Source organism: Hypomesus nipponensis, chromosome 11, assembly GCF_054491055.1.
Source record: "Hypomesus nipponensis isolate SF chromosome 11, ASM5449105v1, whole genome shotgun sequence".
NCBI lineage: Eukaryota > Metazoa > Chordata > Actinopteri > Osmeriformes > Osmeridae > Hypomesus > Hypomesus nipponensis.
Genome location: NC_140371.1, coordinates 22,523,289 through 22,550,172, shown reverse-complemented (window position 1 = coordinate 22,550,172; position 26,884 = coordinate 22,523,289). Strand labels below are relative to the sequence as shown.

At 46.7% G+C, this 26,884-nt stretch overlaps 3 protein-coding genes across 12 annotated transcripts in view; 1 reads left to right on the top strand and 2 right to left on the bottom strand.

Moving 5' to 3' along the window:
- disc1 (DISC1 scaffold protein) overlaps positions 1-3,997 on the bottom strand; it is a 39,171-nt gene extending 35,174 nt beyond the window's left edge. For 3 of the 10 annotated variants that reach the window (XR_014768766.1, XM_084708770.1, XM_084708768.1), the window contains exon 1: positions 3,401-3,995. Coding sequence is in view for 6 of the 10 variants with exons in the window: in XM_084708770.1 (XP_084564896.1) it covers positions 3,401-3,434 (34 nt within the window). In the remaining 4 variants the exon portion in view is untranslated. Of the gene's footprint in view, positions 1-3,027; positions 3,381-3,400 lie in introns of those variants that run through there. The other 7 variants (XR_014768768.1, XR_014768767.1, XM_084708764.1 and 4 more) reach the window with 5 other exon arrangements.
- Positions 3,998-5,773: 1,776 nt separating this feature from the next.
- On the bottom strand, positions 5,774-12,462 carry tsnax (translin-associated factor X). The gene is made up of 7 exons (XM_084667278.1): positions 12,411-12,462; positions 12,084-12,172; positions 11,859-11,951; positions 11,590-11,704; positions 11,357-11,487; positions 8,263-8,372; positions 5,774-6,427 (listed from the first exon to the last, which is right to left on the bottom strand). The coding sequence occupies exons 2-7, from the start codon at positions 12,097-12,099 to the stop codon at positions 6,053-6,055; spliced, it is 840 nt and encodes a 279-aa protein (XP_084523404.1). The 5' UTR covers positions 12,100-12,172; positions 12,411-12,462; the 3' UTR covers positions 5,774-6,052.
- A 751-nt stretch (positions 12,463-13,213) lies between these two features.
- Positions 13,214-25,985, top strand: egln1a (egl-9 family hypoxia-inducible factor 1a). The gene is made up of 5 exons (XM_084709359.1): positions 13,214-14,239; positions 22,791-22,910; positions 25,070-25,206; positions 25,301-25,368; positions 25,466-25,985. Exons 1-5 carry the CDS (start codon positions 13,523-13,525, stop codon positions 25,519-25,521), a joined length of 1,098 nt encoding a protein of 365 aa, XP_084565485.1. The 5' UTR covers positions 13,214-13,522; the 3' UTR covers positions 25,522-25,985.
- Positions 25,986-26,884: the final 899 nt, after the last annotated feature.

Genomic DNA, 26,884 nt, shown 5'->3' with positions numbered 1-26,884 from the left:
GCAGGAATGCGAGACATTAGAAAACGATGGAGCGTACAAAGGAGTCACATGATCAGACTTCCATGATCCTAACATGATGTCATGCTTCTGGACTGTCTAGCGCTGAGAGAGAGAGACCCAGAGGGAGAGACTCCACTTAAGGGACAGAGGGCCAAGCTAAAAGAGAGACAAAGAGCGATGAAGGGTGAAGGGGGGGTACTGGAGGCCTTGTGTGCAGTGCCCTGACCAGGAGAACAGTAGCAGACAGACAGGATTCCCACAAGGCAGCCCTCTCCTCAGAGACCACAGCCTCACGGTCAAGTTACACAACCACTCAATGTAAACTCTCTCTCCAGACGTGGTCACTGTAGCATGTCCCACCTGTGTAACCTGAGACACACTGCAGCCGGGTCTACCACACACCATCTGGCTGGCTGGGAGGGAGAATAACCCCCCAAGTAGAGAACCAGACCGATGTGAGAGGCTAGGAGGGGGGAGGAGGAGGGGGGGGGGGGGGTTGTGGACCCTTAGATTACACAAGGACCTGTCCTCCAAAAGGGAGGAAACATCACACATCCATTGTTTGGAGGAAGAAGATGTCTGCAGCATGCCTGTGTCACCTCCTTCCTGCCAACAGTGAGCTAAAACAGCTGGCCAAGAATCCAGAGAGAAATTACTCAGAAATTAATATATTTCTGCATATTCCCTTCACTAACACCCGATCCCATTTGACATATCAGTCTATTATAAGGTCATTTGGAAACAGGTCCACAGAAGCCAAACAGAAACCCAACAAAGCACAGGCCGTGGCAAGTACTGTGCCTGAGACATGCAGTATTTACCTTAGCAGATTAAAGAGGCCTTCTTAGCCCCCCGTATGGTAAACACAGCCTGGTGGAGAGCCACCACTTCAGCAGTACAGGAATGTGGAGGATCTCATAAAAACAAAAACGTTTGGGAGCGAGCTCACCGGCCTTCGACTCCCAGGCCTGCGCTTGTCAGCACCACCCTCGCCACCCGCACCACCCTCGCCACCCGCCCCACCCTCGCCAACCGCGCCACCCTCGCCACCCGCACCACCCGCACCACCCTTCCACCACCCGCACCACCCGCACCACCCTTCCACCACCCGCACCACCCTCGCCACCCGCACCACCCTCGCCACCCGCACCACCCTCGCCACCCGCACCACCCGCACCACCCTTCCACCACCCTCGCCACCCGCACCACCCGCACCACCCTTCCACCACCCTCGCCACCCGCACCACCCGCACCACCCTTCCACCACCCTCGCCACCCGCACCACCCGCACCACCCTTCCACCACCCGCACCACCCTCGCCACCCGCACCACCCTCGCCACCCGCACCACCCTCCTGAGAAACAGCCTGCTGGCCAGCTGGGCACTCGGCCACAGCAGAAACACAAGAGAAGTGAAAGTTCACTATCACAGTATTTCCCTCCTCTGTCACTAAGTCAGCTGTTTGAGTTGACACCCTAAGTCGGTGTTCATGCCTGTAATTTGGTCTGTTTTAAGGGCTGAGCGTGAACAATCTAACCCAGAAAGACTGTACAAGTACTAAATGTTTATCATTTTAGGTGGTTTGAGACAGCCTGGTGGGTGTGCTGGGCTCCATGAGAGAAGTCAGCTACACTCCAGCTACACACCACATACACACCAGCTACACACCAGCTACACACCACATACACACCAGCTACACACCACATACACACCAGCTACACACCACATACACACCACATACACACCACATACACACCAGCTACACACCAGCTACACACCACATACACACCAGCTACACACCAGCTACACTCCAGCTACACACCACATACACACCAGCTACACACCAGCTACACTCCAGCTACACACCACATACACACCAGCTACACACCACATACACACCAGCTACACACCACATACACACCAGCTACACACCACATACACACCAGCTACACACCACATACACTCCAGCTACACACCACATACACACCAGCTACACACCACATACACACCAGCTACACACCAGCTACACGCCAGCTACACACCACACACACACAGAGCAGGCATGTTTGGCTCGGACAGCCATGAGCTTCCTGTCAAGTCACATGGGAAACATAAAGCAGCTGAAAAATAATGAACACACCCTGTCACACTCTACATCTTCCTCTTTGTCTCTCTATCTTTCCCCCAACACGAGAAAACTCTAAAAACACACACAGAGCTATTTAATGTTGGTAGCTCTTTTGTGTGGCGTGCACAGTATATAGTGTCACATATAGGCCTGACAGACTGTCACAATGACAGTAATTGTGGCTGGTAAGGCTCACAGAATTCCGTCTTTGTCTCATTGAATCTGTCGTCTGTGAAGATTTTACACAAATAAAACAGGAATGTCCTCCACTGCAGTCAAAAGGTCAACATGAATCCATGTCAGATACATTGCCTCGTTTCTGGAGGCAGTACTGGTGCACATGAGCATATGACCCATGTATAGAACACTTCTCAGTGACCCCTTTAACTGCTGACACGTCATAGCTCTGTTTCCAGAGAACACACTAACGCAATATGTTTACAGGTCAATTAAAACCGCATCGGCTGAACCCTCCCCCATAACCGCCCGTTGGATACCCTCGAGACGTCCACCAGTGTGGACGCCGAGAGAAGTCCACTACTGAGCGGGTCAGACAAGGACCAACGGCGGGAGGAAAGTTTTCATCCAATTTCCATCAAATTTCATCCATTTGATTTGCAGCCAGGTGCAGTCTGACTGGGGAAGTAATAATATTTGATCTGAAAAGCATGTTTCACACTTGCAATATTTGAAAACTTGAAACCAAAAAGAGCAACAACAAAAAACTCGAGAACATTCCGTTTGGACAGACGGGAGGATTTGCAAAGACCTCGGACACGATGTCAGTAGGGCAGCTAAACAGCCTGCATCACCTGGCAGATTCCCACAATCACAAGCTTCACGATGTGAAGATCACTCAGTTACCGTGAGGAATTAAGGTCAAGCATCAATCCACTCACCCAAAGCCAGCTGGCTCACACCTGTGTTAGCCACGTTATCATCATGGTCAAATAATCAGGCCCTACATTTTAAATATCAATAATTACATTCTGATTCTAGATAGTTAGCCTAGCTATGTAGGCTATCACACTTGGGTATCGGCTGGCTTTTTTGTTAACTGCAGTTACAGCCATACTAAACTGCTGAGAACAAATTACATCTCTATATCTTCTTCACTATATGATTATTCCTTTGTAAATATCTGAACTTTTTATCGTTTCAAATGTTAGAAATCACTAGGCCTATTTGGAGAAACTACACAACTTCCAACAGGCGAATGTCTTCCATTGTCATGAGCAACGTTGAAGATGCGCGTGGCGGCTGTCAACTTACCTTGGAATTCCAAAGTCATCAACCCGGCAAACATCTTGATGAAGGAACGACTTGAAGTTATATTTCCAAATGAAACACATGAGCCAAAAAGACTAAAAAACTATTAAAGTGGGATCCCCTCGCCAAACGTAGCTAAGCACAGCGACTGATCTCATTTCCGTTGTAAAGAACAGACTCCTTGAAACTTGGTTTTTCCCCACTTGGGATGGAATGTTGTTATTCACTCCGCCTTTTCGGCATTCAAATGCCCATAATAACAGTGTGAGAGGCTGTACCTACTTGTAAAGTAGTGCCCTATTATTTATACACGATCAGCAACGAAGTATAATAGGCTACCTTAACTGTAGGCAGTCCTGCGCTAACTGTAAGGATAACGGTGCTGAAAGGAAATAAAATAAATTTCGGAAGTAATGATCGCCTATCGAGCAACGAGTAAAACAAAAGGGAACTATTAAATGTTTCAATCTTATTATAGTAAAATATCAATTTCAATACATTACAGTCCAGGCGATTGAAATCGAATATCCGCGCCCCATGGCGCACTTCGCTCCGTTATGTGTCGTGTTGGCGGAATGCGTACGCGAGGAACTGTCCTACGTGTGATGGAATTTGACTCGAGCTCCTTTTGGCCTCCTTTAAACGAGACAGCCAATAGTTGCGCTCGCATCAATACAAAACAGTATGGCTATTTTACATAAGTAACAGCAATATTGAATTAATCTCTTAAGATTGTTTTTAGTCTGTTTTGGAGAAAGCTACAAATGTAGGCTATTGGGTGGAAAGTAGTGCGTTAAAGGCGGAAATCAAGTCAAATTATATTGGATTTTATCAGGATAATCTACAATGATTATGCTACTCTGTCACTTTCACGTGACTAAAGGCTTTTTAAATTGTTGAGACACAATTTGATTGCTGATTCTTTGATGGACAAGAGTTGACGATCCCAGCAGTAACCCGGTGTTGTACCGAAATTGGTGACCTATTGAAAACTGTGACCAGGGAGCGCACTTCTAAGCCCTACCCCAGCCACAACCATAACCATACCACAACCACACCACAACCATACCACAACCATACCACAACCATACCCCAGCCACAACCACAACCATACCACAACCATACCACAACCATACCCCAGCCACAGCCACACCACAACCATACCACAACCATGCCACAACCACAACACAACCATACCACAACCATACCATAACCATACCACAACCATACCACAACATTTGCTGACCAGTATAGCAAGCCATCAGAAGAGCACCCCCGGTCAGTTTTCGATAGGTCACCGATTTCGGTACAACACCGGCATTACAAAGTAGCTGTATTTTCACTGCTCTGGTCTGCTCTGTTAATAGGTTTCATCACGAACTGCGGTTACCTGCAAATCCGTTGTAAATCTAATTAAGGAAACGGCTTGGATTTTAAGATTAGATGCACTTAATGATTTCTGTCAAGCAAACCACATACCTGTCTTATAATCAAACCAAAACTCACGACGACTTTACACAGACAACCGCTCAATATGCCGTAGCTGATTCCTAATCTTGCCCTGAGTCAGTTTGTTTTTACGGAAAACTTTTATTTCTAAATCTGGGACGTTCGTGTGTATTACCAGCAGTCACCACCAGATGGGGTACGCGCATTATAAACCTCTAAGGGGGTAGCATACGTCGCTGACATACGTACGTCTAAGATAATGTTTCAATTAAAATTCACCATACTAATGCCTACGGCTAAGATTACTGTACAGCAGTCCTATTCTATAGATGGTTACTGTTCCTGAAGGGGAAAGAAAAGAACTTATATTTCTGGGAGCAAACAGGGAGCAACCATGTCTTGCTCTTACAGAACTGAAGTAACTTTTTTACTTCAAATACTGTCAGAAATAAACTTTGCACACCTCAGCAAATCTCAATATTTGGGTAAAATCCAACCCCAGTGCCTCTATATGTCAGACTAACCTGTTAGACGTAAAAAAATGTCATGGTGAGAAAAAACAAGTATTTGCCGAAGCCTTATTTGGAGTTTGCTTTCATTCCATCCCAGTAAGGGTTGCCTAAGGGTGAGAGGCAGGGAGGTTTCCAAAAGGCACCTACAGCAGACAGCTCGTTCACCCTGCGGTCAGACATAGCACCGGGCCTACCTTACATTATCTGTTTGACACACAGACAGGAGAGAAAAATAAACTATTGCAACCGCACAGGCAGGTCGAGGCACAAAGCAGTACTTCAAAGCGACGACTGTTGTCATGTTGGAATAATGGAGAATTGTGCTGGATAGAAGCTGGATTGATTACATCCCCACATATACGTTTTGCAGACATTACTTTTATATCATGACATGAGAAGCAACGACAGAGCAGTCTATCACAAAAAGCTTTACTTTATTTATTTTCACTAACTCCAATGCAAACCACCTGAAAATATAAAACAAGCGTGTGGCATTCCACATCCTAACATTGAGACAGTGGTGAAGGATTTCCCAACTCGAGGAATGGAAAACATCAAATACTAAACCGGCACATGACTCTCACAACATAACAACAAAACACAACCAACATTTTTCTGATATGGAGCAGATAACAAACCCCCCCTCACACACACACACACACCGGGATGTGGACCAACCAGAAGCCTTGCTCATCTAGGCCACGCCCTCATCCGTGTCCATGAGCGCCGCCCTGTTGGAGAACACGTCCGCCAGCATGTGCTTGGGGATCTCGGAGCCCCGCACGCGCAGGGTGTAGCAGGCGTCCTCCACCTTGGCCAGGCTCTGCCGGAGGGTGTGCAGCTTCTTGGACACCTCGTAAGGCCCCGTGTTCCCGATGAAGGCGAAGCCGTCGTGGATCTGCCTCAGGAACTGGCTGAGCTGGAAGGGCGTGTCCATGTCTCCGTTCCCCACGCTGCTGATGCACATGCGCATGAGCTCCCCCGTCAGATCGGCCACGCCCAGCAGGTAGTCTGTGGGCGTCACCTGGAAGGTGAGCACTGTGGTGTCTGGGGCGTGACCCTCGCACCCCTGCAGGACAGGAAGAGGAAGCTTCATGGTCCACATACTGGGTTCACCTGGGGGCACCCACACAGAGCTGATGTGGATCTCACAGCTTTATGTTTAGACAGCCATCCATGTTCAGACCGTCAAACAATGACTTTGTAAACAATGGTGGCCAATAAGCAGATTGAAAGATGAATCAGCAGTGTTGTGTGTTTTCTGTGCACTACACCACGAGATAAGCCATTCTAAAAAAGGAAGGAGCCGAAATGAACTCAGCTGATCCACACAGCAGGTTGGTGATAAGAGAGTAAATAACTGCGATTTGGACACAAGAGAGTTACTGTATGTTCAAGGAGTTAGGATGCAGGCTTCCAACGTCTCTATCTAAAAATAGTCAGAGGCCATGCAGGGACTTTGACCAATCAGATAAGAGCAGTGGGAAGTGCTTCACAAACTGCAGGCCGTGATCAAGCCAGAAACAACAACCACCAAAACAATCAACAACAAACAAGATTCCAAACTCAAGTATTTTTTCTCAACTAAAGTCAGTACATGAAAGTATGCATTAGAACTAGGCGAATAGACTAATATTCTGTTTACCTGCCCTTGAAAGGTGTTTGCACCTGATTTTGTGACACACAAATGAACCAGTCAGAAATCTTGTTTACACTGTTCAGCTGTTTACACTGTTCAGCTGTTTACACTGTTCAGCTGTTTACACTGTTCAGCTGTTTACACTGTTCAGCTGTTTACACTGTTCAGCTGTTTACACTGTTCAGCTGTTTACACTGTTCAGCAGTTTACACTGTTCAGCTGTTTACACTGTTCAGCTGTTTACACTGTTCAGCAGTTTACACTGTTCAGCTGTTTACACTGTTCAGCTGTTTACACTGTTCAGCTGTTTACACTGTTCAGCTGTTTACACTGTTCAGCTGTTTACACTGTTCAGCTGTTTACACTGTTCAGCTGTTTACACTGTTCAGCTGTTTACACTGTTCAGCTGTTTACACTGTTCAGCTGTTTACACTGTTCAGCTGTTTACACTGTTCAGCTGTTTACACTGTTCAGCTGTTTACACTGTTCAGCTGTTTACACTGTTGAATACTTTATATTGACATTTAAACACAACCGAATATGTTGGTTTTGATTTGAAATATTAATTTATTTAAACGTAAAAACAAAATTCTGATAACAAAATTCAGAACTTCAGGTTGCTCAAAAAAAGATCCCCAAAATTCCCAGATGTGGATCTGAGCCAGATTTTTTCTGGCTCGAATGTTTGGCCTTTGAATTTTACTGTTTGAACTTAAGCAACCTGAATTTCCAAACCTTTAATTTTTGGATTCGATTTCAAATTCAAAAACAATAAATTCAGTGGTGTTTAAATTTCAAAATTAATATTCAATTTTAAATTCTAAACATTATGTCACTGATTGGATTCCATATCAGTTTAACTGGTGAGCACAGAATATAAACAATAAGCATTTCCTATATGTGTGAGGTATGGACTGTAACATGTGTGAGGTGTGGACTGTACCATGTGTGAGGTGTGGACTGTACCATGTGTGAGGTGTGGACTGTACCATGTGTGAGGTGTGGACTGTACCATGTGTGAGGTGTGGACTGTACCATGTGTGAGGTGTGGACTGTACCATGTGTGAGGTGTAGACTGTACCATGTGTGAGGTGTGGACTGTACCATGTGTGAGGTGTGGACTGTACCATGTGTGAGGTGTAGACTGTACCATGTGTGAGGTGTGGACTGTACCATGTGTGAGGTGTGGACTGTACCATGTGTGAGGTGTGGACTGTACCATGTGTGAGGTGTAGACTGTACCATGTGTGAGGTGTGGACTGTACCTTGCCCTCTTTGATGAACACCAGCCGGGCGTTGATCTCCTCCAGGCTGATGAGGGAGCGATGGCGGATGAAATGCTGGAAGGACACGGCCTCCACGTACTCCTGGATCCCTGAGAGGACACAGGAAACAGCACCTCGCTATTACCTCAAACAAAACCGTTTCCCCTTGATTTTAACAGGAGCAGAAGGATTTCACCCTAGCTGGAGGGATGAGGATCTGTGCAGGCGTTCAGAGTGAGGGATCGTAGATGAGCCCCTATTCGTTTCCACCACTCATGTAAACAACAATCCAATAATCACAGGACGGAAGACATTGTGTTCAACGTTTACTTTTGGAGCGGCAATTTGACATCAAAGGGCCTCTATCTCCCTGTCACTGACCACAGAGCCTGGGTCTGGTTGAGGCTATCTCCCTGTCACTGACCACAGAGCCTGGGTCTGGTTGAGGCTATCTCCCTGTCACTGCCCACAGAGCCTGGATCTGGTTGAGGCTATCTCCCTGTCACTGACCACAGAGCCTGGATCTGGTTGAGGCTATCTCCCTGTCACTGACCACAGAGCCTGGGTCTGGTTGAGGCTATCTCCCTGTCACTGACCACAGAGCCTGGGTCTGGTTGAGGCTATCTCCCTGTCACTGACCACAGAGCCTGGGTCTGGTTGAGGCTATCTCCCTGTCACTGACCACAGAGCCTGGATCTGGTTGAGGCTATCTCCCTGTCACTGACCACAGAGCCTGGGTCTGGTTGAGGCTATCTCCCTGTCACTGACCACAGAGCCTGGATCTGGTTGAGGCTATCTCCCTGTCACTGACCACAGAGCCTGGGTTTGGTTGAGGCTGTGGTTCCTTTAGAAGTCAGGCTCACTTCTTTTGCTCACTATTGTTTTAAAGATACAACCACACTTTTACCATACTCAGGATTGTCTCTTGTTCTGTCCAATCAACAACTAATAACCCGTCATGACTACAGACTTTCACAGGCGTGTTATTTTGTATCTGTAAAACAGGAAAGGTGATGACTTCACCCAAGAAATACCAGACTCCCGCGAGTAAAACAAACACCTTTCCCAGCACAAATCTGCCTTGACAGAACTTGCACTTGAATCCTGAATGTCCGAATCTTGTTGAGAGACAACAGCTCCTGTGCTGAGATCTCAAAACAATGACTTGTTCTGTTGTGATGGACAAATGATGACACTGTGAACATTCTTAACCACGCAGGAAATTACATGAAAAAGTTGCTTGCTTTGAAGCTGGCAGGCAAAGTTCACTCAAGTTCCCGAGTCCACTGCCTCGATCACTTCAATTCAGTCAGCTACAGTTTCTGAGGATTCCAACAGGTTACAATCAAGCACAGAAAAACACCCAAAAATTCTAAACAAGTGAAAATTCAAAATAGCTGCAACCACGTATGTTAACAGTTTTTGTGGGTGACCAACAAGAGCTGCTAGTCCCAAAATAAGGGAAATAATTTCATTTAATAAATGACCAGATGGCAATAATTAGCAATAACAAAAACAATCATTTACTTTAATAATTTTCTGTTCTTCACTTTACTCCAAGACATGTAAGTACGTCTGGCAGCCTAGTGCACATCTACCATACAAACACCACGAGGTTCTCCCTAGACACATGCTGTACCTGTACTCAGCCAACACTATACAGGAGGCCCTTCACACATGGTTCTAGCACATCCTGGTTGTAACGCCAACTTCAGTCTATAGAAGCAGACTGCAGCACTGGGCCCTCTGGCCAGAGGATGCTGGCAGGGCCTGGATGGAAAGATCCAGGCTGTCTCACATAAGTACAGCACCTCACCCATAAGTCTGAAAACGTGTACCACTGATACATCTGCATGTTGTGACGCCTCAAAAGGTCTACAGGGTTATCACAGCTTTCAGCATTGATCACTACGGAGGAGGACTAATCTGTTTGCTGATCAGTTCCAGGCCAACGACACATTACAACAGTATCAAAGATATTGTCTCTGATCCAATCAAGCACATACAATGCGTTCAATTCATTCAACAGCAACAACATGCTAGAGTTTCTCCCACGAGACTACAAGGCTGTTCAGATCCTGGGATCTCCCATGCCCCTCTCCTAATGCATCCTGGGAGCTCCCATGCGCCTCTCCTGATGCATCCTGGGAGCTCCCATGCCCCTCTCCTGATGCATCCTGGGAGCTCCCATGCGCCTCTCCTAATGCATCCTGGGAGCTCCCATGCGCCTCTCCTGATGCATCCTGGGAGCTCCCATGCCCCTCTCCTGATGCATCCTGGGAGCTCCCATGCGCCTCTCCTGATGCATCCTGGGAGCTCCCATGCGCCTCTCCTAATGCATCCTGGGAGCTCCCATGCGCCTCTCCTGATGCACCCTGGGAGCTCCCATGCGCCTCTCCTGATGCATCCTGGGAACTACGTGTCCTCGAGGAGGTGCGTCACGTCCAAGCCTCCAGACCCAGAGCAGCTCAAGCTGCAGATAGCCCTCCAGACCCAGATAGCCCTCCAGCTTATCAACGTGCAGCACCGGCCTCTTATCAGGAGCAATTACCTTCAAATTCAGCTCACAACACTTTAATGGTACTTGTTTGAAAAACAAACCCATTAAACGTGACTGCAGACTTCCAGTCCAGCCAGGTTAATCATTTGTTGGGGCGAGATTGACCATATACTGATAATCTAATAACGAGGTTAAGATAAATATATAAATAAACATCTAATTGGTGGGAACTGTTAGGAGTCACGTTGCAGGGGAATACAGCAACAATCCCTGACAAGCAATCTCAAAAGGACTTCCCCAGCTTCGAGATAACAGCTAACCCCATCTCCCATCAGAGCTTTCCTCAGAAATACGCAGACCTTTTGACTACTCATTACATTTTTTATTTTTGGGGGAGAAGTGGAAAAACAGACTTTTTCTTCAGAAGTCTGCACATGTATCAGTCATTGCAGCCTTACTTTCAATCAGTCACTTAAATTACCTTGAGTCAAATAAAATGTCAAATCAACTGTTAACATCTATTTCGAGGTAATACTTATCTTTTCTTGAGAGGGATGAATGGAGGGAGGGATGAATGGATGAATGACAGCTCACCTGGTGTGAATGCTCTGTGGAACTGATACAAGTCCTCTCCTCTCAGCTCCTCAGCGACCTGACCAATCTTCTCCCTCACAGCATCCAGCTTGGTGTCTGCCTCCACCAGGACATCCTCTACGTTCGGTACACTGCAGGAGTCAGGCCCATTCAACACTCTGAAGCCGGCTCACACACAGGTCTGCATGCCATGTACAATGTTAAATTAATCAAATGTAAATATAAAATGTTACCTGGTCACTCTGTGCAATAGGAATATGCTCCTCTTGCTCTCGATGGTGATGTCCCGGCTGAGTTTCACCAACCTCTCATGTTTATCGTGTTTGACGTCAAGCTCCTGCTGGAAAACTTCAGACACCAAGATTAGGTCTCCAATTAATGGCCGCTTATTTCACTGTATTGATTTACTAAGACTGGTAGTTGTGTCTATGCAGTGACAATAAATATTTTAAAAATAACAATTTGCCAGAAACTGTACTGTGTATAAGATAGATTAGTATACCCTTGAATGCCGATAACACAGGGGAGGGTACGTCACTGTCCTCCGATTTAAACGGCGTGCCATTGTTTTTTCTTCTGCGGGGACACGCTTCACCTAAAACATGTAAACTTCATTAGCTAGCTAGCCAGCAAGCTACCAGTAAACAGATAACTAGTTAGCTAACGCTAGGTAGCTAAATGACCACATCCAAATGAGACAAGCCTCATGATGCATGCTTGCAATTACCTTCTTGCTTATTCATACCGGAACAGTTGTGTTTGGTAGATGTGTTTTGAAAGTAAGGTTAATATTGCTAAACACTGAACAACTATAGCCTGGTTAAGAGAAAAAAAACGATTATTTGAACAAGAATCAATTGCATGTCCAGTGTCTATCGCCTAAGGAAAATGGTTCATTTGGAATACGCTAATGATTCTCAGTACAATGCAGAATTATGAAACTATATCTAAGAAATTTAATCCGAAAGGAAAACGTGTTGTTGAGTTTAAGTCGTACAACAACACGACTTGAAACATTTCATTTCGCACTTAAATCACTGGCAAGTCTACGGACCTCGTGTGGCAGGGCTTTTGCGCTGGCTTCTTGCGTAATAGGAACAGATGCATGCTGGGAAATGTAGTTTGGACATCCTAACAGAACGTTGTGGCATTTACTTTTGGGGGGGGGGGGGGGGGGGGGTATTTATGCAGACGTAGGCTATGTCTGCGGTGTAAATTGTATTTCACTGTTCCCCTTTACTGTTTAGTCTGGCGTTAAATTCACACAAACCTGGGTACCTTTGAAAATAAACTAACCCTATAAAAAAGATCTATAGCCTATTTACACTATCAAAACAAACATTGTGATTAATGACTCTGAATTTAACTTGCAGTGACAGCCTTTGAAACCCCTGATTACATAGATCAGATTTCCTCGCTTCTCCAGGATCTCCTTCTCGGGGGATTCATGCCAACTGTGTACGTGCAGCTCGTCGGGTGCCAGCCTCCACGCGTTCTGCAGCACAGATTCCTTCAATTTCTGCAGCAGCTCACTCCAATTCTCCTCAACCTTCCGACACATTTGAATGAGAAAATAAGATACATACACTGAGGGTAAATTCATGATTATTTAAATACAAAAACAATTGTCATTGAAGGGCTGCGCGGGATTTGTACACATTGGCCTATTTTGATTAATATATTTAATGGGGAACATTTGTATATATTGCTATAGGAAGTGACATATATTGTAGTTTAATATATATTTAACACCAGTTTCAAACAAGTGAATCTGTACTCTTCTGTAAACTACACTGGTGTGGGCCAAGAACGTAGTCGTTTGTAGGCGGAGTCAGAGTAGACATCAGAGAGGGGCAAGAGCGTACCGACGTACAGAGAAGGCGCCATGCGACACTCGCGGATCTAAGCATAACCCAACAATGTCCTGACGGACTACGACCTCACCGAGATGCGGTTCTCGAAACCATGTATTCGTGTGTACCGCAGCATATGAGGTAATAACGGAACACGTGTGATGAAATTGTTAGGTTTTAAATCGTGGAGAGCTGATTTTCCGTTTCATTCGGTGTGGCGTGGCAGGCAGTGGATCACTTCCAAACTTATCAGTAGCGGGGCGCGTGTAAAGGATTGGATTTAAAGAGGCCGTACTCATATTTGACCGCAAACATGGAGAAGGAAAGTACAGCAGATTTGGACCGAGACCGACAGTATTGTGAACTTTGTGGGAAAATGGAGAATCTTCTCAAGTGCGGCCGGTGCCGGAATTCCTTCTATTGCAGTAAGGAGCATCAGAAACAGCACTGGAAAAAGCATAAGCTCATTTGCAAAGAGCCAGACAAACCCCAGGTCTCAAAACAGAATCCCGAACCTGAACAATTGTTAGTGGGGGACAGTAAAGAGAGACACGGGAAACCCCAGCTAAAGAACCGCACAGAACCTGAGGACATCGCACCTCCGGTTGGAGAACGAATGAAAGGGTTTATCACAAACGCAGAGGGCCAAGACAGTTCTGACAACAAACAAGATGGTTCTAAATCAAATGGACAAACTCGGTCTTCGCCTCAAAAGCTCGCCATGGAATATATTGTCCCGTGTATGACCAAGCATGGCATTTGTGTAGTTGACAACTTCCTTGGAGGGGACATAGGGCTGGGCATTTTAGAGGACGTGAAAGCTTTGCATAAAACTGGCAAATTCACTGACGGACAGTTGGTCAGTCAAAAGAGTGACTCCACTAAAGACATCCGAGGAGACAAAATAGCTTGGATAGAGGGAAGGGAGCCGGGATGCGAGAAGATACGTTTTCTAATGAGTCGCATGGACGACCTTGTCAGACACTGTAATGGCAAACTGGGAAACTACACAATAAATGGAAGGACAAAAGTAAGTAGCAAGCCACAAAAACACATTTGATTTTGAGATGTAACTTTTGTGTTGCTCCCCCAAAACTCATTTAATGCTGTTCTATTACCATTCTAACTAAATGTTTGAAAACCCACCTGAGAGGCCTTAGCCCAGACTGGCAGAAACAACCTGTCCCACACACACCTTATCTAGAGGCCTCAACCTTCCCAGTTCCTTCCAGGCATCAGAACAGAGAGTAGAGTCTGGAGAACAGCTTTCCTTTGGAGACATTAAGTTCTGTTGCCACCAAAACATCACTGGTGGATGTAGGCAAATGCAGCAGCACCTCTCATCCTATGCTGATGGTATGCCACCTTGTTCACATCCAGCCTGTATGTAGGGGGTCAGATGGCTGAGTGGTTAGAGAATTGGGCTATTAATCAGAAGGTTGCTGGTTTGATTCCCGGTCGTGAAAAATTAAATTGTGTCCTTGGGCAAGGCACATTACCCCACTTGCCTCGGGGGGAATGTCCCTGTACTGTAAGTTGCTCTGGATAAGAGCGTCTGCTAAATGTAATGTCAATGTATTATACCCTCAATACACGTCCCAAACCCTGACTCTGTCAGTAAGCCTCTTGCTTGTAAGCCCCCCCTCCTCCCCTCAAGGTTTAGATCAACGTGAGACCACCAGAGAGGCTCCCTGTCTGACAGATCTGACCACGGTGATCCTACAACCTCCACTGACTCTGAAACAGGAGCCTGTCTCTCCCCCTTCCGGGACAAACACCTTGTCACGCATCACAACAGCGTTTGACCAGCTGCAAGTGTTTCAACTTTGACCGGTGAAACATTTAGTTTAATTTTGAATTGATCGTGCAGAGCACCTGTGGACAAAAACATACAAAATAAGTCATTTAAGATTTGTATTCTATGTTATTCAAGTAGCCTTCTCCAGTTATGGGATTATAAACTCTTAATTGGGTATTGATCCTGGATAGTCTGACATCACAGGTCCAGGCAGCCAGGCTGACATGGTGCTTTTCACCGTGGCCTGGTAACCTCACGGTGTCTGCTACACTTACGACAGGATTTCAATGGATTTGAATTAAGAATCAATCAGACAAAGTATAAATCAACTATGTAGTATGTGTTCAGCTTCCTCCAACTTCTCAGAGCATCTTAATGCCCAGGATAGGAATATGTTAGCTCATTCACATGATGAAGCCATTCTGTATTTCACTTTCTCGTCATGTCTCTGCAGAGGTCGTCTTTGTATGTTTTCTCAAACTGCTCTTCGTGAAGACCTCGTCCAGCTGTCCTTCCCCCTCTTGTCTGGTGCTTTGCGGTCATCTTGTTGTTTACACAAAATGAAGTGTTTACCAGAAAGCACAGATTCCATGGAGAGAGAGATTTGTTTGCGTGTGCTGCGTTGCAGCCAGTCACAAGTCAGATGTTGTTGAGGACGTGAGGCCTCGAGGACGTTCCTCCAGTCGCGCCATCGCCGGCGGGTTGTGATAAACCCAGCCTGAGAGGAGGACCAGGTGGTCAGTGTTGCGACACACACCTCTGACCAGCTCAGTGGCTCAAAGAAACCCACAACAATGCTAGTTTGATTCACAAACGGGACAGATAAAAATTGTTGCCCAAATAGTTATTTAATATCATTGTTGTAACTTCCTCTTTCCCTCAGTTATACTGTGAGGAATGACAGGCTGCTGGAAATGATTGTTCCTTATCAAGTCTGTGGTGTTTCTTATCAAACCTGGGTTGTTCAAAATAACAGTATTGACTTAAGAGACTCATTTCTGTTTTCATGGTGCCATGTTGTATTGTAAAGAATGTAAGATGTATGGTTTCTCCCTTGCAGTTAAGCCTCAAGGTTTTGCAGTTATGGTGCACATATGGTGATCTCACAGTGCCACTGCTGAACACTGAACGTTCAGTAGCATGGGGCCAACGTTCAGTAGCATGGGGCCAACGTTCAGTAGCATGGGGCCAACGTTCAGTAGCATGGGGCCAACGTTCGGTGAGCAGCCTTGTGAAGATCCTCAGTGCTCTGGAGAGGAAGTTGCCACTTGACCTAGATTATTACACTCATAATTGGACCTTTAATGTTGCTTGACTGAAGTTGTACTTCCTTCGTACAACTGAATCTAAAGCATGCTGAATCTAAAACATGCTGAATCTAAAGCATGCTGAATCTAAAACATGCTGAATCTAAAGCATGCTGACTTCCACACTCCCTGTTTGGTTTTCTGGGCTTGTGTAACCTAGACCCTGAACCAAGGTCAAGGTCTTTAGTGAAGGGGGCCTTTTGATTTAGCAGACATCAATGAAGAACAATTTTTTGTTTGTCAGTGAAAGCCAATAAATATGCATCAGTAGAAATTAAATGACACGAATAGTGAGCATAGAAAATGTACAAATAAAAGAACATAAAAAAAAGAGAGAATAACACTCCTCTCCTTGATGGTTCTTCAGAGTCCGTTGGCCAAGTTATACTGGCTCACAGCACAGCTTCCACAAGCTTTAGACTTACAGGGGTGCTTGTTCAGGCAGAGAGGATGTGTCAGTGACTGATCCTATTACAGAATGAGAATCAGTCTCACGCCCAGCACTGTCCCTCTCTCCAGGAAACTAGTTAGCCTAACCAGCACCACACATCATCCTGCTCCTCAGTCACTACTAGGAAACATCTGAGACTGAACGTGCCACGGTTGGTGTGTGAATGAGGGACATATCTCCACAATAGTTTGACAGTTGACGTTAATGTTGGCCTTCTGGTCTGTTGTGACGAATGATAGCCTGTTGGGTTCTGTTGTATCCAACTGGTTGGCTCTTCCTCTTATATGAGGATACACATAATAAAGGATTCATTAAGCTGCAGGCTCAGAATTGGATCTGACTCCTTTACCTTACATCTGGCTGTGGTAAACACCAGGGGAGTAAACCGATGTGTGTTAGACACGTCTGGCTCGCTGCTGGCAGGGCCCAGCTCTGAAGGTACAGTCCTGTACTGGTGTTGTGGGTCTGCTTTCCATTGTTATTTTCCTCCAGTAAAATGAAAGGAATGAGGGAAAAGCAACTAATTGTTTTAAAGTGTTGCTTCCTCTTTGAGCCGCAGCGTCTGTGACGGATAGAACAGCGTCCAGTCAGGACATCAACCTCCCACACACCTCTCTGCTCCAGGGTTGAACCTCCCACACACCTCTCTGCTCCAGGGTTGAACCTCCACACCTCTCTGCTCCAGGGTTGAACCTCCCACACACCTCTGCCCCAGGGTTGAACCTCCCACACACCTCTCTGCTCCAGGGTTGAACCTCCACACCTCTCTGCTCCAGGGTTGAACCTCCCACACACCTCTCTGCTCCAGGGTTGAACCTCCACACCTCTCTGCTCCAGGGTTGAACCTCCACACCTCTCTGCTCCAGGGTTGAACCTCCCGCACACCTCTCTGCTCCAGGGTTGAACCTCCCACACACCTCTTTGCTCCAGGGTTGAACCTCCCACACACCTCTTTGCTCCAGGGTTGAACCTCCACACCTCTCTGCTCCAGGGTTGAACCTCCACCCACCTCTTTGCTCCTCTCTGTCGTCTTCTTCTTGACTGTTTGTGATTGTGTGGATAAGCATCTTTTCCTATAAGCAGACCCCTAACAGTTTGCCCCTTTCTGCTCATTCTTAGCTGACGTCAATAAGCTCCAAGTTAAACGTGATACCATCACTCTGATGTCAGAAATAGCCAGAGACACGGGCCAGTGAGCCACAGGGCAGATTTAAGGACAATCTCTGAAAGGTGTCATTTTGAGGGTCATGAGTTGATTCCTCAAACCACCATAGTGGAATAGAATTAAACATAGCTGACCTGGGTACAAATATCCTATCTCCCGTAGTTATGTTTATGAACTGTAGTGATGTGTAATGAAACTGAGTTTAAGGCTCAGAACAGGTATAAAGGTTAACAGCAGTTACTGAATAAGAAAGTGGGGATGGACACTGTGACATTCACAGAAAAACATCCTGTTATATTATTTGTCTTGTGTGCCCTTAAAGAATTACTAGAGCGTAACCACAGGTGTTGTTGTCTCGTATAAGTCACGTTAGAGAAACACATTGAACCAAGAGATCCGTTGACAAATCCCTCCGTTGATGGCTGTTTTTAGGCTGCTTGTTTTGTGTCCCACTGGACAGGCAATAATGAATTCTCAGCCCATTGAAAAAAGCAGGATTTATTTGAGATGTGATCTGGAGCTGTTCAAGGCTAATTGAGACCAGAGCAGAAAAATAAACACTTGCACAAGGCAAGCCCTGCATGTATTGTTTTTTTATCAAGCCAAAGGAGTGTTTCATTAATTACGTTTTTATTAGGTAACCACCAGAGATTTCAAGTATATGAGTGTATTAACTAACCTGAAACACTGAGCTGTTGATAAGACTTTGTTTGACTTAATTCTTCACTGGAGTGAGGCAGAGTCTCGGCAATAAGTCATACTTATTCCAAAATGAGAAAGCATGCTTGTCTGTCAGTGACCAACGGTCCATTTATCATATCCTCTCTCTCTCCTAACTCTTCTCTCTCCTAACTCCTCTCTCTACTAACTCCTCTCTCCTAACTCCTCTCTCCTCTCTTTCCTAACTCTTTTCTCTTTCTTTCGCTCCCTCCCTTGCTCTCCCCCCTATCTCCCCTCTCCCTCCCTCCTCCATAGGGGTTGCCCCCAAGGCTGTGTGGAATGTAAACAAACAGCATGGTGATCAGGTTCACCCTAATGAGAGCCCACACAAGAATGTGGAAGAATGACTGCAAGGCAGAACGTGAACGTGGTGGTGGAAGAGAGAGACAGAGAGATTTGGGATCCCTTCTGTTGTGTCGTAGCACTAGTTCAACAGCCTCGTAAAAACAAAAATTAATTCATTTCCTATGATGATAGGTTTGTCTTGGAGTAAATCTACTCACAGTTATCATGTCGGTATTTAGAGCATCAGCAATGTAGATAACAAATGAGGTATGTTCAACATACTGTTTGACAGCTCTCCTAATGAGTCACTAAATGGTCGGAACTACACTTACAGTGGCATGCCAGCTAAACATAGCCAGACTGATCACATTTCCTCTGCAGCAAGTAGTGTTCACTTCCCCATGCTGGCCAGGGAAGTGGGGTTTTCTGTATGGTAGAGATTGGGTTGTAGCCTACATGTCACCTTGTTATTACCTCCCTGTTGAGGTTGAACTGTCACCCATTGTCTCTCAATCAGACCAGAAGTAGCTACATAAACTACAAACATGGAGGAAAGTCATCAGCTAGCCTAAGAAGATGCATACAAACAAACCTCTCCTACATCTGGCATTGTGCATCATTTGTGGACTTGCCTGTCCTGTTTTAATTCATTACATTTGAGCAGAAGCCCATCTCTGGCCATATTCCCAAAGTTGACAAACGTTTCTTGTGGGCCAGCCCGTTAGGTCTATATTTCTGTAGTCGACAAAGGGCGGTTTGCAGGTTCCGCCCACGACCTAGTTGCTAGGTATTAAAGCATAAATTAATGTTCCTCTACAAAGGTGGACGTCGGGTTTTCAAGTTATCTTTTGTATCCTACCAGTGGGATGTCGACCTCATGCAGTCTTAAATCAGACAAGTTTGACATGTGAAGCTAATTCGACATGTAACACCAGTCAACAGTCACAATGGACAACATTAAAAGGCTCTTAATTTCCCAGTTGAAGGTGTTGGGCGCTAGCAGCTTCGGTCTGAAGCGTTCAGGGGAGAACAGACCATCTGCATTCCACCGTTCCCATCTTGTGTTTTCGAGGCGGGTGCTGCCAGATCTAGGAATTCACATTTCAGCCAACTCTTGTCAGTGTGACCCTTCCTGATCATATTTGTTTTAGTAACCCCTGTATCCATTTTCAAAGCTTCCTTTTTCTGCTGCGACCTATAGCTCTAGTATCGCTCTATGTAGGCCGGGGGTTGGTCCGAAAAAATGCGCGCGTGCGGTTGCAGCAAATGCGAACTCGCGCGTGTTTTGAGTCATAGAAGTCAAGCCCATATCCTTCCATACCGCCTCCTTCAACTGAAAGTGTTTTGACAGTGACCACTTTGTTTGAGTCTTGATTTAGGTTATTGAAACTTGTGTTTGAGGCCAAATGCGTAAACATTATTATCATGTAAAATTGACTTTTCTGTGTTCTAAACAACTGGTTGGGCCCCCCTACTTGCAGTCTTTGCCGATTGCTCTGACAGTGCAGCATGAGCAGCGGTGGGAGGAATCTCAGGGCGAGTGAGTCAGCCAGGCTCCCTCACGTTCTGCACGTAGACCAAGCATTAAAACACTGTTGCGCTGGAGAGAGGCCAGGAGTCAAAGTTAACATCAGTTCACTCTCTTTTCTCCTCCCCTCACCACCCTCCTCAACACTCCTTTCTCTCTATCTCTCTTTATCGCTCCCCCCCCCCCTCCCCGCATTATAAACAGCTTTGCTACACAGGGGGTCTCGCTCACAGGAAGCTCTTTGTCCGTTAGCGTGCCTCTCGCGCCCCTTTGAACCTCCAGAGCGCACCCACCCTCGAGGGGACAGGCTCCCTGCAGTAGTTTGTCAGGCAGCGTTACTGAAGCTAGGCTAGCTAAGCTAGCTAGGCTCACGCCTCCTCCTTATGTGGGACAAGACTCTGAAGGTGTGATGCAGGTCACTACCGGCATGCTCACTATCGCTGCAGAAGCCCTATGACGCAACCGGCTGCTGGGAAACATTACATTTACATTACATTGAGTCATTTAGCAGACACTCTTATCCAGAGCGACTTACAGTAAGTACAGGGACATTCCCCCAAGGCAAGTAGGGGGAAGTGCCTTGCCCAAGGACACAACGTCATTGGCACGGCAGGAATCGAACCGGCAACCTTCTGATTACTAGCCAGACTCCCTAACTGCTCAGCCATCTGACTCCCACATGAAACATTCCAGACGAGTGGCGATCGTGACGTACAGGAGGATGCTCCTCTCCACTTTTCACAGTAGTCGTCACGAGAACAAGGTGTTGTTGATGTCATCCTTTGTGGATTTACTTTACCAAAGCAGTGATTTAATAACATATTCTCATTTACAATAAAGACCTGGCAATGGTATAACTCCATTAGATTGTGTCATTGCGTTACAGAAGCCGTTGTCTCCCACACAGGGATAGCATGCATGCTAGTGTGAATCGGTGAAACTCACTCCTCAGGTATATAACAGGCCACCCGCGTCAATGAATAGCTAGCTTTTCTTTGGTGTAGCTGGTAGAGGTGGCGTGTTCGAGACCAGTTAGGGACGAACAAATGGTCCATAAAGCCTTTTGACGGAGCAAGACCACGTCTGTTACACCCCCGTTACATTAGCAGTGCTAGAGTGAGCGTTGTAAAACACAGGTTGAACTTGAGCAGGCTGTTGTTTTCATAGGAACAGTCTTTCTAAATGGAGCTCATGAATGCTTTAGAAATCTGGAACAGAAAATAATGTGGACATTATTTCGCTTGGCGCTGGACCAAGCCGAGGAGTTTAGTCTATGGTGTGTTTAGAATAATTTTGCTATGGTTTTTGTTGATGTACGTGTGTAAAAATGTAGAGGAACTCGCCCTTCGTTTTTGATATCAACGCGTAGACATGGTATAGGGCCTGAACGTGTGTGTATTGTGCACATTTACTCATGTGTGTTTAAGCTCAGAAATGCTTTGTTCCACAGTTGATAGTCCTATACTGATATTGCTGCCCTCTGGGCTGACCTGTGGGTCATATAAAGGCAAGGTGCACAGGGAGAACCCGTCTATCCACTAAGCCGTCCCACAAGCCTGCAGTCCAAACAAGGCAGGACTCCCAGGGAGTGAAAGCCAGTTTCCAGCTCTGTTGGACAGAGCTGTTCTGCAGGCTGTGTCAGTGCAGCTGACACAGCTCTGACCCTTCACTGTGTTCTTAGAGAGTCTGTGCTGTGCAAGTGTCTTGGATGTGCAGACACCTCGACTGTTCAGCCCTTATTAGAGCAGGAAACTGCGAGAGGAAGTTGGCTTGCACTTTGATATCTCCGGTTTCTTTTTTCGCTGCTTTAGAGTTTATAATGTGACAGCTGGCTGTAAGGGAGCCTGCTGTCCTTGTTCACTCTGCCTGGTCAGACTAGTCACCACGCTGGGCTGCTTCAACACACACACACCTGCTTCAGCACACACACCTGGATCCCTTGGCTGCTCTTGCCTAGCTCTTAGACGAATCAACACACACACTCACACATCACTCCTACACAGTCTTCTGAGTATGTAAACAAATAATACATCTGAAGCCTTTGGAGCTGAACAAAGATGTTGCTCAACCTATCAGGACTGAGGAGGCTGATGTTGCTCACCCTATCAGGACTGAGGAGGTTGATGTTGCTCAGCCTATCAGGACTGAGGAGGTTGATGTTGCTCAGCCTATCAGGACTGAGGAGGTTGATGTTGCTCAGCCTATCAGGACTGAGGAGGTTGATGTTGCTCAGCCTATCAGGACTGAGGAGGTTTTGATGTTGTTGTTTGTAATTGTCATCTTGTATCCCGAGTAGCTCCCCTGATCCCGGTGTTTTGTGTTTACAGGCGATGGTGGCATGTTACCCAGGCAGAGGCACAGGATACGTGAGGCATGTGGACAACCCTAACGGCGACGGACGATGCGTCACCTGCATATACTACCTTAACAAAGATTGGGATGCCAAGGTACGTAGTGTCACCGTCCTCAGTCTAACCACTGTGCCTCCTGAGGCGTGACGCATGATGGCAGAGGGAGGACCCCAAAACGTCCTTCCTCGTCACCCCTCATCCTTAGGCGGGAGTTGTTGGATCTGAAGTCAACTTAAGTCCCCAATCTCTGAACCCTGTCATCCTGGAGTTCCTGTCCCTCCCACCTCGCCCCCATACCTCCTCCCCCCTCGGTGTGGGAGCCCTCTCCGGTCTGGTCCCAGCGAGCCACGCCTCTCCAGGGTGGAGGAAGGACCAGTGTCTCTGGAGCTTTAGGGTCAAAGGTGACTCGCTGAAACGGAGCAGGAACTCAGTTCTTGAGCTTGGAGGGAAAAAACAGGATGCTAGGCTGCAGGAAACAAGGCTAATGTCGTGACAGAAGCGCAGCAGTGAGGAGGCGTCTGGCCCAGCTGGTTTCAGAGGAGGTCAGGGGAACTAGCGACAGGAAAAGAGCACGTAGCCTGAGCTAGGTGTAGAGGAACCAGAGCCTCAGCCTCTCTGATACTCCACCTCCAGGCCTGCTTACTGAATGATCTCATTACTGGAAACTCTGTTTTGCCAGTTGAAGGAGGGAGGGATGGTGTGACGAGGCTAATCCTGCACCGTGACGTTGAGAAGGGAAGAGGATCATTTGACAACTCTGTAAGGAACACAGAGTTCTCAGACGATGGCAATGCACAAACAGTTTCTGGGTTCATGCTCGACGAAAGAAAAAGAAAAATTCAGGTTTGGGTTTTTCAAATGATTCACACATCCCCCACCTTTTAGATCGTTAGATGTAAATGTGCTAATTGCCATCGAGATTGTGATTGGCTGTGACTGTGGGTTCATTGAGCGAGCTCTCTGTTCTTGAGTTTGGTTGCCTGGATACGGATGGCTCCATCAGGGGATGATATGACTGGAATGTCTGTGTTACTTGGGCTTCCATTACACACTGCTATCAAATTGCAGTTCATTACAGTTCAACTGTATACATTATTTGCATGTGTGTGGCTGTGTCCTCCTTAGTGCTTTGTAAGGCCTGTACGTATCTCCAGAGCAGAGACAAGCCAGTCCGTTGTTGTTGTTGTGGGTTAAACAGGCAGATGGAGCCCATCATCCAGAGAGCCGTGATGTCACCCAGACATAGTCTTCCTGGACCTTTCTCACTTCTTAGTCAGGATTGGCACCAGCAGCCTCCTCGGGGGGCCTGGAGTCTGTATTAGGGGGGCTGTGTTAGGGGGGCTATGTGAGGGGGGCTATGTGAGGGGGGCTGTGTGAGGGGGGCTGTGTGAGGGGGGCTGTGTGAGGGGGCCTGTGTGAGGGGGGCTGTGTGAGGGGGGCTACGTAAGGGGCTGTGTTAGGGGGGCTATGTGAGGGGGGCTGTGTTAGGGGGGCTGTGTGAGGGGGGCTATGTGAGGTGGGCTGTGTTAGGGGGGCTGTGTGAGGGGGGCTGTGTGAGGGGGGCTGTGTGAGGGGGGCTGTGTGAGGGGGGCTATGTGAGGTGGGCTGTGTTAGGGGGGCTGTGTGAGGGGGGCTATGTGAAGGGGGCTATGTGAGGGGGGCTGTGTTAGGGGGGCTGTGTTAGGGGGGCTGTGTGAGGGGGGCTGTGTGAGGGGGGCTGTGTGAGGGGGGCTATGTGAGGGGGGCTGTGTTAGGGGGGCTGTGTGAGGGGGGCTATGTGAGGTGGGCTGTGTTAGGGGGGCTATGTGAGGGGGCTATGTGAGGGGGCTATGTGAAGGGGGCTGTGTTAGGGGGGTTGTGTTATGGGGGCCTGTGGGCTGTGCTGGCATCCGTGTGAAGTCAGACTGATCAGCTATGTGAGAGGTCGACCATGCTAGTTGCAATCTGCTTTTCCACTATGCAGGCCCTCTCCATCCAACTCACTTCCTGAAGCTCAGTCTCCCCATCCCTCCACAGGAAGGCCATTCTCAGCCCTCACTTCCTGCCTTCCCCCCTCCTGCCTGGGGTGCTAGCCTCTTCCCTCTCCTCCTCCTCCAGCTCCTCCTCTTCCTCCTCCTCTGTGTCTCAGATGATGGTGGAACAGGAGGTTTAACCTTATTTTGAAGCCACAGTCTGAAGTGTCTTGATTGGGCACCTGTTCAGGTCTCTTGCAGCTTAAGGACTAACTAGGCAGCTGCGTACGTGTCTCCTTGCAGGAACACGGAGGTCTTCTCAGGATATTTCCGGAAGGCAAAGCCCAGTTCGCCGACATCGAGCCCAAATTCGACAGGTTGCTGTTCTTCTGGTCGGACAGACGAAACCCTCACGAGGTCCAGCCTGCCCACACGACCAGGTGAGCCCTGCAGACCCTCATCGGCCTTCACCCCTGACCTCTGACCCCCTGACCCTCCCTTCAGGCTCTCTCATATCCTAACTTGTCTCTCCAGGTATGCCATCACCGTGTGGTATTTTGACGCTGATGAGCGAGCCAGGGCTAAAGAGAAATATCTAACAGGTGCGTTTGAAAGAAGTCAAACTGAAGCCAACTGTGGTTGCAGTACTTTAGTACCAGGGCTTCCTACGTGTCAGATGTTGACGGGCTGTTTCTGCAGGGGCCGGAGAGAAAGCTGTGAAGGTGGAGCTCAACAAGCCGTCAGATGCCAGCTAATGAGAAGCCAGGGCCCCTCACACGGCCGTGAAGTGCTCTGCTCTGCCCATCCTGTGGAGAGAGTGTGCTCTGCTCACACTGAGAGACTGGGTGAACTTACGGATGGTAATACAAGGTTATAGAGAAGGAAAAACACTTTTCTTTCCATCGGACATGGCCTGACCCAGGTGACCATGAATGTGATGTCATTGTACTTCAGGGACTGTGTGCTCTGTTTTTGGCCTTGTTGGTGAATAATACTTGCTTCAAAACTGCAATTCAGAAATTACTTCAAAGAGGAAGTAAGCCCAGAGAGACTTCACCAGTTAAATTTTTACAAATTGATTTTGCTGTTAATTCCCTAAAGGTACAGTGTTCTGCATATGCTTGTCGTGTTAATGCTTTACATGGAATCAGGTGTGGGAAAATGTGCCTGCGTTTTGATAACATGAAGAAGGATCGGAATAAAGAAACAATGAAAGTTATTCTGTGACAGTTGACATATTTTTCATTTAAAAAGCTTTTATCAGAATCAGAAAGGTTTTAATCGCCTTGAAAGTTGGCACAGACAAAGAATTGACATTGGCAGGAAGGTGCATACATTCAACATATATGAATCTTAACTCATATATGGTCTACCTATACTAAAGGTACAAAGTCTCACTAATCCTAAGAATAAAAATTAAGAATATGAAATATAAAATGGCCATAATATACAATATAAAAATACAAATAGTATAAAAAATAAATACTGTAAAAAAAAAATACAAATAGTGTATCAGTACTGCACATTTGAATGAAGGTGTCATGGTGTCATTGTACAGATAGTGGTTCGAGTCAGTGTGAGTTCTTGGCCTTGTTGAAGAGGCCAACAGCGGATGGGAAGAAGCTATTTGTGGCGTGAGGTTTTGGTCCTGACGGACCGCAGCCTTCTACCGGAGGGGAGTGGCTGAAACAGGGAGTGTCCAGACTGGGAGGTACCTGATTTTACAAATAGTGTTGACTTCGCTCAATGCTCCGGTAAAATCCCAGATGTACTCTGTGCTACATCTCACAGTGTCCCTCCCCCACCCCTTGTCATCCCTTTGTGGGGCAGGTAAGGACAGCGTACTAACAGTACTGTTATATTATAGTGCCCCCTGCTGTACAAACATGGTAGGCTTGAACACAGCTTTCTGTAACATTGTTTTACCATTTTCTCCAAAGATGATTGAATCAGACAGGTTTGGGTTGAACACATTTATTCCTGAGTTCAAACTAAATTAAAGACATCTTTGATCAGTCAGAAATGTGTTCATTCAAAACAAACCTTTGATTTCAAAAGGTTTAAGGTACTACTCAATATTGGATAAAGTGGTTACATACTTTACCGATTGCCTTTTTA